Source organism: Triticum urartu, chromosome 2 (assembly GCF_003073215.2).
Source record: "Triticum urartu cultivar G1812 chromosome 2, Tu2.1, whole genome shotgun sequence".
NCBI classification, from domain to species: Eukaryota; Viridiplantae; Streptophyta; class Magnoliopsida; order Poales; family Poaceae; genus Triticum; species Triticum urartu.
Window position 1 is genome coordinate 690,073,847 of NC_053023.1, and position 12,097 is coordinate 690,085,943.

The 12,097-nt window shown below is 46.9% G+C and overlaps 1 protein-coding gene across 1 annotated transcript; it reads left to right on the forward strand.

The window, feature by feature from the left end:
• Nucleotides 1-4,770: 4,770 nt before the first annotated feature.
• Nucleotides 4,771-11,062, forward strand: LOC125537917 (BTB/POZ and MATH domain-containing protein 2-like). The gene is made up of 3 exons (XM_048701240.1): nucleotides 4,771-5,111; nucleotides 5,760-6,356; nucleotides 10,360-11,062. The coding sequence occupies exons 1-3, from the start codon at nucleotides 4,771-4,773 to the stop codon at nucleotides 11,060-11,062; spliced, it is 1,641 nt and encodes a 546-aa protein (XP_048557197.1).
• Nucleotides 11,063-12,097: the final 1,035 nt, after the last annotated feature.

Sequence of the window (12,097 nt, forward strand, 5' to 3'; positions counted from 1 at the left end):
TACATTTGTGACGATTTCTGTGACGAAAAGTAGTATCCACGTAGGCAGCCACATCATTTCACTTGGCGAATCAAAAATCCAACGTGGCGTCAGGCTATGACGACTTGTTCCGTCACAATGGTTTGGGCCTAGGCGGGCTTGGGGCAGATCCATGACGGTCAAGATCCGTCAAGGAAGGCACAATCTCAAATTATGACGCGATATACATGACGGACTTCAGGTCCGTCATGCATGGGCACCCATGACAGTTTTCCACTTATTTGTGACGGACTAATACCGTCACGTATTAACAGATTTCTTGTAGTGCTGGTAGAAACATCGCTGAAAACTTTGTCTTCGCAGTCGATCTCATTAGCTCCTGCCACTCTCGCGAAAAACCTACCATGGTATTCAAGTTAGATTTCCGAAAAGCCTTCGACTCTGTCGCATGGCCTGCTCTACAAAAAATTCTGGCTGTGCGGGGCTTCTCCTCCACCTTCCGCCGGTGGATCCAAAACATCCTCCTCACCGGCAAAACGGCCATTCTTCTGAACAGGGTTCCGGGCAAATGGATCCAATGCAAAAATGGCTTGAGGCAGGGCGACCCTGTCTCCCCCTACCTCTTTCTCATCGTCGCTGACCTCCTTCAACAACTCATCCTCCAAAACTCAGACCCTACACTCCACCATCCCATCTTCTCCCATCTGCCTCCCATTGTCCTCCAATACGTCGATGACACGCTCATCGTAGCTGCCGCCTCTCCGGCTGCCGCCTCAACCCTCTAAAACATCTTAACCACCTTTGCACTTGCCACCGGCCTCACCATCAACTTTACTAAGACTACCCTAGCCACCCTACACACAGACGATACCACGTCTAATAACATCGCCTTGGCCATGGGATGCTCTTGTGCCTCCTTCCCGCAAACATATCTAGGTCTCCCTCTCGCCCCCACCAGACACCTCAATAATATGTTCAATCCTCTGTTAGAACGAGCTAGGAAACTACTCTCTGGCTGGCGTGCTAAGCTTCTTGATAAAGGTGATCGGCTCATTCTCATCTCTTCGGTCTTGGACTCAATCCTTGTCTATTTCATGTCTGTGTTCCGCATACCAAAGAAAACAATTAAAACTCTGGACTCGCTGAGGAGAGCATTCTTTTGGGCAGGGGAGGACGCTTGCTCAGGTGCTCAATGTCTTATTGCATGGAAAAATGTCTGCTTACCAAAAAATACAGTGGTTTAGGGCTTAAAAACCTACATGTACAAAACAACTGCCTTCTCATGAAATTCACTGCCAAAGCACTCTCCAATACTCAAACCCCTTGGCTAGAATGGCTAGATCTCCAACACCCTAATGCTCTAGTCTCCCCACCCCCGCAAACCTCCTTCCTTTGCCGCACAATTTCACAACAGCTCGCCTCCCTTCAAAATATAACCTTTGTGTTGACAAACAGCGGCTCACACACCTACTTTTGGCTAGATACCTGGTTGACTCCACAACCACTAGCCACTACCTTCCCCCACTTATTCTCCCACTCCACTCTACAGCTGGTGAAAGTGGCTAACATTATGCATTTCGGTATTCAAGCTAACCTCCGTAACCGTCTCTCTCTTTCGGCAGAACAAGAACTTGTCTCGCTTGTGGCTCTTTTGCAGGATTTCATGCCCTCGGCTGGGGAAGACCAACGGTTCCTCCGACACGGCATTGCCTTCTCCACCAAGCATGCATACGCCGCCCTCATGGAGCAAACAGAGCACGATCATCATGCCCCGCTCATCTGGTCTGCAAAGATTCCTCGTAAGCTCAAAGTCTTCGCTTGGCTGCTCTTCAAGGATCGCCTCAACACCAGGTGCAACCTTGCACACAAACATATAATCGTCTCAGATATATGCCATCGGTGCGCGAGGCTGCCAGAAGACTCCAACCACCTGTTCATATCATGCCCCCTCACCAACAGGATCTGGCAACGCCTTGGTTTTCTGCCTCAGTCTGATGACATCACAGACCTCTGGGATGTCGATATCCCTACTCACCTCCCTACCTCTGCATGGCCTTCAGTCCTCGTGGCCCTGTTATGGATGATCTGGTCTGCTCGCAACGACATGGTATTTAGGACGATTGATCAAAGTTCTGTAATAACCCTTAGAAACCTTATTTCCGCACTGGACCTGTGGTCTCATCGTCTTGTGCTTAGACAAGACAAGGAGGACGTCTTCTCGTGGCGTTCCTACCTTTCTGCACGATGCATCGTGCCTATGTAATGATGTTCTTACTGCCTCGGCAGTCCTTTGAGTAATATATTTAGTTGGGGGAACTCCCCCCCCCCCCCCCCCCCCCGATGATTCTAAAAAAAAACTTCATATACATGGATGCTATGCCAAATGAAGAAGAAGACGAACGCAAAATTGAAAGGCTACAACACTTGCTTGTTGCCGCGGACAGGTACAGAGTGGATAGGTTGAAGATCATGTGTGAAGACAAGCTCTATGAGGGCATCGATGTTGAAACGGTCGCGACCACGTTGCTTCTACCAGAGCAGCATCACTACAATGATCTTAAGGAAGCTTGCATTCAGTTTATAAATTCACCATGGGATATACTACGGGCTGTCATGGCCACAAATGGATTCAAGCAACTCGTAGCTAGTTGTCCTTTGCTCATGGAGGACATACTGAAGGGTGTGTCCTGCGCCTAGAAAGTGAGGTGACTACTCACATTGAGCAGGCAAAATATTATGCACATTTACTGACCATGTTTGATTTTAGTCATCTTCATTCTACCACACTTTTTTTGCGATAAGGTATATGGTATCATCATAATTATTGTTTTTTTTTGCATGTTGCCGTGATAATTCTTGGTTTTTTTGCTTAAAAGCTACTCAATTTTGCTTTTTAGGAATTGCATACGATGGCTTACAAAAAAAATCAAGAAAAGATAGGATTTTAGTCCTGAATGGTTTGCATTGCTCGTCCGTGCCATATATGCCAGCGAGTAGCAAACACGGTTACAGTAGGGCGGCCAAACCATGGTGGCCTCTGGAAATTAAACCTTCCCTTCATTGTTCCATTGATGAACTATGTCGGCTCGAGTTAAACGTGGGCCTTGAGTGTTCTTCCTATCGATTAAAAAAGGACGCCAATAACACCCACATGTGTGGGCGTTAAAAAATCTGGCCACACATCGTGTGTGGTATGAGTAGGAGGCAGCTCACACGGGTTGTGTGTTGGCGGACATTAGAATTGCCCACACGTGTGGGCGCGACTACTTCGTGCCACAAGTCCAACAAAATACTACTCATTTCACCCCGCGTGTGTGGCACGAAGTAAAAATGCCCACACGTCCTGGCGCAGCTTCGTTAGGTACCCGCGGGATGACGATTTAGATGCCATCCTGGTTGGCAGATGTAGTTATCCTGAATAGCAAGTGTAGTTGTAAAAGCATGACAACTCTATCTGTTTTGATTAACTATAGTTGTCATGTCTAATTTATGGTAGTTGCCGCGTGTAATCAAACCGTAGTTGCCGTGTGTGATTAACTACTTGCCACATATGGTCAAACAATAGTTGCCATGTGCGTTTACCTATTTGCCACGTGTGGTCCCATCATAGTTGCCATGTATAGTTAATCACAATTGTCATGTGTGTTTATCTGGTTGCCACGTACGCGCAACTGCAGTTGCCGTCTAGCAAAGAATCACAGTTGCCATTTGTGTTTACTTAGTTGCCACGTTCGCGTAACTGCAGTTCTAGTGCGGACGAAAAGCAGTTATCTAGTTGCCACGTTCGCGTAACGTAGGAGTGTCGTGTGGACGAAAAGCAGTTTGCCCACACAGCGCATGGACTAGGTGGTGGTTGTGTGGGTAGAAATTAGTTCGCCCACACAGGCAGCTGGCAAACAGGGTGGTGCGGGACGTGTGAGCAAACTCTCTAAGAACCACACACCAGTCTCGTCCTACGTGGCACACCAAATCCACCTTTTGGTGTCAAGATTCGTGCAAAAGATAATCAACGACGATTCAGGCGTATGGGCGAGTTGAAGAATGCCCACACGTGTGGGCGTTAGTATTTCCGTTAAAAAAAGAGTGCATGAGGAGGGATCGAGCTCACAACATTCTCTTCGAACCTTACCTTATGGCAGCCAACAACTGAACTACATCACATCTATGCTAGAAAACAAGATCCGATTGCTAACGAATAGTTATCCATCACTTATTTTTGCAACGAATCAGATCAACTTATATATGCGTGGGTGGAGAGAATCAATAAGCTGAGACAACAATAGAGGGTGCGAGTTGCGAGAATCAATAAGCTGAGGCATCATTAGAGAAATTGTTTACCAAAGAGAAACGAACAAGTTAGGCCGAGGAAAAACATGCACAGTCGGAGGATTCGGTAGGGCAAGGTGGGCCGCTCGCCCTACCTTGTTGTTTTTACGTGTACATGTATGCAGATTTGATTGATTGCTAGAAAAAAAAAGTCCTCCATGCTCTTAGTTTGAAATTATATAAACCAATAAAGTGTATCTGAAAAAATAAAAAAATCAGAACGCGTGCACAAAGGACTCTTAGTTTGACAAGAACTGGTACAGATCCCTGATTCCCACATTGACTCAGCACCGTCGTTCTTCTTGTCTCGGAGTCTTTTCTCCTTACATGGCAGAGCGGAGAGAATATATAGTACGACACCGGCCGTATATGCGGATAATAAGGTCAAGTTCTCCGTATACATATACACAAGACCACGCTCATAAGTCGTGACCTACCCATCGCGCCCTGCACTCCCCTATTGCGATGGGCAACGTTAACAGCGGACTTTTCCTCCATGGCGAGTGCCAGTCCGAGACGTCGTCGACCTGCTCCACTGAGAGCGCCATGTCGGCCCACAATTTCGTGGTGCGCGATTACCCGCTGCTTGAGGGCATTGGTGCCGGCGAGTTTGTCAGCTCGAGCACGTTCAGCGTCGGCGGCTACGCGTGGACGATCAAGTTCTACCCCGACGGGGAGCAGAAAGACAAATCTAGCGACATGACCTCCTGTTATCTGTATTGCACCAGCAAAGCGAACAACGTGAGGACGCGCTTCTCCTTGGACGTGGTGGAGAAATTAGACGTGTTAAACATTTTAACAGATACGTATATTGCATATGCGTTACATATTTTGGATGACAAGCTAGATAGTTAGAGATAGAGTTGTTTTATTATTCTAACTCCTTATCTCTTCTCCCTATCCCGCATGTATCTCTGGGGTTCGTTCTATCGATCCCTCTCTCTATAACGCCACGAGACGTCTCTCGTAAGACATCAATAAATACCTGCGGCTCTCCCTGTTTTGGAGAGTAGGAACGCTTCCATATTTCACATGGTAATCAGAGTCATCTTCTTTCATCTCGTCTAGCCATTCCCTTCCTTGAACTCGACTATGTCGACATCCTCATCCGTTGTTTCCTCCGGTCTCAACAACAATGTCTCCAAACCACTTACCCGATCCAACTACATACTCTGGCGTGCTCAAGCCCGCTCCCAGATCATGGGGGCCGGTCTCTTTGGATACATCGACCAAACCATAGCCGAACCACCAAAAACCCTAACCAGCAAAACCTCCAAGGGCAAATATCAGGTTGTTCCAAACCCTGCTTATGCGCCTTGGTTGATCCAAGATCAACAGATCATCACCTACTTGCTCCGCAACCTCTCCAAGAAAGTGTTAGTTCAAGTAGCTTCCCTAGAAACTTCTGCCGCCATATGGTCAGCTCTTGCCAATATGTTCTCTGCCCAATCCAGATCCAAAGCTAACCATGTCCGCATATCCCTCGCCACCGCCCAGAAAGGAACCCAATCCGCCTCTGTGTACTTTGAGCACATGCGCGGTCTCGCCGATGAGCTAGCAGCAGCAGGAAAACCCATCACAGAGAATGAACTCGTCTCCCACATCATATCCGGTCTTGACATGGACTATCAGCCAATAATCTCTGCACTTGATGTGCGTCCTGATGATGTCACAGTCGATGAGCTCTTCGGCATGGTGGCCACTTTCGATCAGAGGGTCGAGATGTTCCAGGGCACGGGCGCTGGTGCCTTCAAATCATCGGCAAACGCCGCATCACGCGGCCGAGGAGGTGGCTCGGCCAAGGGCTATTGCGGCGGTGGTAGCCCCTACCCCAACAACGGCGTCGGCGGCGGAGGCTACCCCAACAACGGCGACAGCGGTGGTCGCACTGGAAACGGTGGCGGCAGCCACTACCCCAACAATAGCGGCGGCGGCGGAGGCTACTATGGTGGTGGCGGTGGCGACCACGGCAACCACTATCAGGGAGGAGGCCGACCCTTCTACACCAACAATAGGGGCGGCCAAAACCACTACAACAACAATTTTCGCGGGTATGATGAGTATGAAGGCAAGTGTCAAATTTGTAAGAAAACTAATCACATAGCAAAGCAATGCAAGTGGCGGTATGCTGAAGATAAGAAGAAGGTTGCCGCATGAGCCAACACATCCTATGGTGTGGACACCAATTGGTATGTGGACTCCGGAGCAACGGATCACATCACCCACGAGCTAGAGAAGGTCACAATGCATGAGAGATACCATGGGCAAGATCAAGTTCATAATGCAGATGGAACAGGTATGGAGATAAGAAATATTGGTCATTCAATTATTCATTCCTCTCATAGAGATATTCATCTTAATAATATTCATCACTGCCCTAGCTCATCAAAGAATCTCTTATCTGTTCATCGCATTGCTCTTGACAATCATGTGTTTTTAGAGTTTCACCCCTTCTTTTTCTTGATCAAGGATCAGGTCACGAGGCAAATCCTCTACCGAGGTAGATGCGTGGACGGACTCTACCCGTTGATTCCCAAAGTTAGCAGATTCAATAAACAAGTTTGTGCCGCCATTAAACTCTCCTTAGAGCAATGGCATGCCTGTTTAGGTCATCCTTCCTTTACTATTGTCAAGCAAGTACTTAGCAAGAATAAACTCCCAGTTGTTGGTGAGCATAATTCTGAAACAATTTGTGATTCGTGCCAAAGAGCCAAAAGTCATCAGTTACCATATCCTGTCTCAACTAGTGTTTCTACCAAACCATTACAACTCATTTTTTCTGATGTGTGGGGCCCTGCTCCTGTCTTTGTTGGTAAACATGCATATTATGTTAGCTTCATTGATGACTTTAGCAAGTATACGTGGATTTATTTTCTCAAGAAAAGATCAGATGTATTTCAAGTTTTCCATAACTTTCAAGCATTTTTTGAAAGAAAGTTTGATAGCAAAATCATCGCCATCCAGTTTGACTGGGGCGGTGAATATGAGAAACTCAACTCGTTTATTCAAAAATTGGGAATATCTCATCATGTTTCATGTCCTCACGCTCATCAGCAAAATGGGTCTGCTGAACGCAATCACAAACACATTAATGTTGAAGTAGGCCTCGCATTACTTGCTGCCGCATCTATGCCACTGAAATTTTGGGACGAAGCCTTTCTCACCGATGTACACCTTATCAATATTCTGCCTAGTCGTGTTATCAAGAATGAAACTCCTACCGAACGTCTTTTGCATGTCAAACCTGACTATGCACCACTTCGTGTGTTTGGGTGTGCTTGTTGGCCCAATCTTCGTCCCTATAACAATCGGAAACTTATGTTCCGGTCGAAACAATGCGTTTTCCTTGGCTACAGTGCACAACACAAAGGAGTCAAATGTTTAGATGTTTCCACCGGACGAGTGTATATCTCCCGTGATGTGGTTTTTGATGAGACTCAATTTCCTTTCTCCACTCTTCATCCTAATGTCGGAGCTCTCCTTAGAAAAGAAATCCTTCTCTTACCCTCACATCTCTTCGGTGCAGCTAGTGGGGAAGAAAATAATTGCAATGATCAATATTTGTCTAACTCTCCTAATGGTGTGCCTGAGTTTACTGTTTCAGCAAGTCCCAGCGAAGAAAATGATGCACATCCACCAGAAAATCAAGATGAAATTGATGCTACAGCGCAACATTTTATGTGCACGGGTTCCCCTGGCGTATCTGCTTCGGGATCGCCACCCTCTGCAGCGCAATCGCCTTCGGGATCCTCCCAGGAGACCGCGCCAGGCGCGTCAGGTGCAGCGCACCCAGCTGCCACGGGATCCGCGCGGTCGGCGGGGCCTTCACTAGGGTTTCCCCACCCGATGCATGCATGCCGGCCCAACCAGCCAGAGGCCTCCGCGTGGCGGTCCCCCACGCCCGGGCCCTCCACTCGCGCGGTCTCGCCCGACCACCCGCGCACGGTTGCTCCGCTCTTTCCTGAGGCAGATCCTTCTGACGCCTCGGCCGGTGCGGCCCATGACGCGCCCTCGGGATCGGGCGCTGTCAGCGCTCCCGGATCGCCTTCGGGATCCATTGCGGCTGATCCGCTCCAATCGCCTGGATCTCCTGCGGCTGCACCTTCTACATGACCCCCTACGCCACCACGCACTAGGTTACAAAAAGGAGTCACTACAAGAATTAATTACAAGAATATTTCCAAATATGACCTCACATGTTTAACAGGAGAATCTAGTGAGCCTAATACTTTAGCTGCAGCTCTTGGTGACTCGCGCTGGAAACATGCAATGGAGGAAGAATTCTCTGCTTCGCAACGTAACAAGACATGGCATCTCGTCCCTCCTCGAGAAGGTACAAATCTCATTGACTGCAAATGGGTTTAGAGAATTAAGAGGAAATCTGATGGTTCCATTGGTCGCTACAAAGCTCGCCTAGTTGCAAAGGGTTTTAAACAACGCTATGGCATTGACTACGAGGACACCTTTAGTCCTGTTGTCAAAGCAGCTACTATTCGTCTTGTGCTATCTGTTGTTGTTTCGAGGGGATGGTGTCTCAGACAGCTAGATGTACAGAACGCGTTTCTTCATGGTGTTCTGGAAGAAGAGGTGTACATGAAACAGCCTCCTCGCTTTGAGGATAAAAATGCACTGTTCCATGTCTGCAAGCTTGATAAGGCCCTGTATGGACTCAAGCAAGCCCCTCGAGCATGGTACTCGCGGTTGAGTATGAAACTGCAAGCACTTGGTTTTGCTCCTTCCAAGTCTGACACATCTTTGTTTATTTACAACAAGTTTCATACTACCATGTTTGTTCTCATCTATGTCGATGATATTATCGTTACTAGCCTTGTTAAATGATCTCAGAACAGACTTTGCTCTCAAAGACCTAGGAGACTTGCACTACTTCCTAGGTATTGAAGTTCAGAAGACTGAGCATGGCATTCATCTGTCACAAGGAAAATATGTTACTGATCTCTTAAGTAGGATTGGCATGCAGGATTGCAAACCCTCGCCTACTCCTTTGTCTAACTCAGAACCTCTCTCCCTGACAGCAGGAGAACTCCTGAATCAGGAAGACAGTACCAGCTACAGGAGTATTGTTGGTGCACTCCAGTATTTAACTCTTACGAGACCTGACATCTCCTTTGCAGTCAACAAAGTTTGTTAATTTCTGCATGCACCTACCACAGCTCACTGGACAGTAGCAAAACGTATTCTGAGGTATGTAAAGAATACAGTAAGTATGGGTCTCATGATAAATCGATCCTCCTCCACTCGAGTCAGTGCCTTCTCTGATGCGGATTGGGCTAGGTGTGTGGATGATCGTCGGTCCACGGGGGGATTTGCTATCTTTCATGGACCAAATCTGATTTCTTGGTGTGCAAAGAAACAAGCCACTGTGTCCAGGTCCAGTACTGAAGCTGAGTACAAAGCATTGGCCAATGCTACCGCTGAGATCATTTGGGTTCAAGCCATCTTAAAAGAGCTTGGAATATTGCAAACTGAAACTCTACTTCTTTGGTGTGACAATCTTGGAGCAACTTATTTGTCTGCTAATCCAGTTTTCCATGCCAGAACCAAACACATCGAGATAGATTTTCATTTTGTTAGAGAAAGAGTTGCCAACAAAGAGTTAGAGATCCGGTTTATTCCATCCAAGGATCAACTTGCAGACGGGTTCACAAAGGCACTACCAACCAGAAGTTTTGAAGAATTTCGTCGTAATCTCAACCTAGTTCGGTTTTGATTATGGGGGAGTGTTAAACATTGTAACAGATACGTATATTGCATATGCGTTAAATATCTTGAATGACAAGCTAGGTAGTTAGAGATAGAGTTGTTTTATTGTTTTAACTCCTTATCTCTTCTCCCTATCCCGCATGTATCTCTGGGGTTCGTTCTATCGATCCCTCTCTCTGTAACACCACGAGACGTCTCTCGTAAGACATCAATAAATACCTGCGGCTCTCCCTATTTTGGAGAGTAGGAACGCTTCCATATTTCACAAGACGGCCAGGTACAAGTTACAACCTCCGATTGCGACGAGCATACATTCTGTGCACCACACTACAGTTGGGGGTACCAGAGATATGTCCAGAAATCGACGGTTAGAGCTCTGTCGGATGCCAACAACGGCCGTTTCACGATAAGATGCGTTCTCCAGGTCATACATGAAACTCGAACGGTGCGCAACAGGAGACCTGTCGAGGTGCCGCCGCCGAGCCTGCGAGAGAGCCTTGAGCACATGCTCAAGGATGAAGAAGGTGCAGATGTGATGTTCAGTGTGCGCGACCAGCTGTTCAGAGCCCATAGATGTGTGTTGGCTGCACGTTCTAAGGTTTTCAAGGCCGAGCTCTTTGGACCGATGAAGGAAAGCAAGACAGGGCACATCATGGTGGACGACATGGAGCCCGAGGTCTTTGAGGCACTTCTTCACTTCATGTACACGGACGCTATGCCAGATGACGATGAAGACGAAGGCAAAATTGTAAGGCTACAACACTTGCTAGTTGCCGCGGACAGGTACGGAGTAGATAGGTTGAAGGTCATGTGTGAAGACAAGCTCTATGAGGGCATTGATGTCGAGACAGTTGCAACCACGTTGCTTCTAGCAGAGCAGCATCACTGCGAGGATCTTAAGGAAGCTTGCATTCAGTTTATAAGTTCACCACGGGACAAACTACGTGCTGTCATGGCAACTAATGGATTCAAGCAACTTGTAGCTAGTTGTCCTTTGCTCATGGAGGATATACTGAAGGGGGTGTCCTGCACCTAGAATGTGAGGTGACTATTCACACCGTGCAGGCCAAATATTATCTGTCGTGTACGGATCATGTCAGATTTTAGTCATATTTGTTTTACCACACTTTTTACGTTGCCATGATAATTCTTGGATTTTCTGGTTATAAGCTCTCGATTTCACATTTTAGGAATATTGCATACGATGCCTTACAAAATTTGTTTTTTTTTGAGAAAAAGATAGGATTGTAGTACTGGATGATCTGCGTTGCTCGTTCGTTCTATCTTTGCCGGCGAATAGCAAACATGGTTATGGTAGCACTGCCAAACCATGGTGGCCTCTAGATATTAAACCTTCATTGTTCTACCGATGAACTAAGCCGGCTCCAGGTAAATGTGTAGCGATCCCTGAAATGATGAAAAAGTATATAGCTGTTCTTGAAGAAAAATACTATAAAACTTGTCAGGATAATGGTAGATTAGCGACACAGACTATCATAAGGTAAGGCATCAAAGTGCCCCCCCCCCCCCCCCCCCCCCCCCCCCCGACAGGGAAAACAGCTGGTGGGACAATAATGTAGGGTAAGTCCACACGATGATAACGGTTTAGGAGGCAATGTTGGCGCCTTTGTCGTTGCTAATCGGATGACTCTACCTCCAGGGATAGTGGATCAGGATGCTAATGACAACAATAATCCCCAATGGTTGGAGCTGGGTATCAATCTTGGCATGAAGGGAGGGGCATATGTAGTGTGCGGTACTGAAGGGGGTTAAGGTTTCAATTTGTTAAAAGGTACATCCTCTGCCAAATCTATCTATCTTACTTGATAATATATATGTGGTGAAATAATTTTTATATATCTTCCTTCATAAATATATAAGTACAAATTATATATGTACCACGTCGGCGTAATGCAAGCCATATCGTTGGACATCTCTTAGACAAGCTACACATTGCGGCACTCTTCCTTTTCGCAGTTACATCTACCCAATCTTGATGATGGCAGTAAGATTGTATGCTTGTTTATGTCCTACATTTTGGTATGTTATCCTTCAAATAAGTGATGGATGG

What these genes read in the sequence shown, in the direction of transcription:
- LOC125537917 (XM_048701240.1), top strand. Translation starts at nt 4,771, where the DNA reads ATGGGCAACGTTAACAGCGGACTTTTCCTCCATGGCGAGTGCCAGTCC. An exon ending in TTAAACATTTTAACAGATAC is followed by an intron (nt 5,112 to 5,759) that starts GTATATTGCATA and finishes TGCCCAATCCAG; the next exon opens with ATCCAAAGCTAACCATGTCC. An exon ending in TACAACAACAATTTTCGCGG is followed by an intron (nt 6,357 to 10,359) that starts GTATGATGAGTA and finishes ACCACACTACAG; the next exon opens with TTGGGGGTACCAGAGATATG.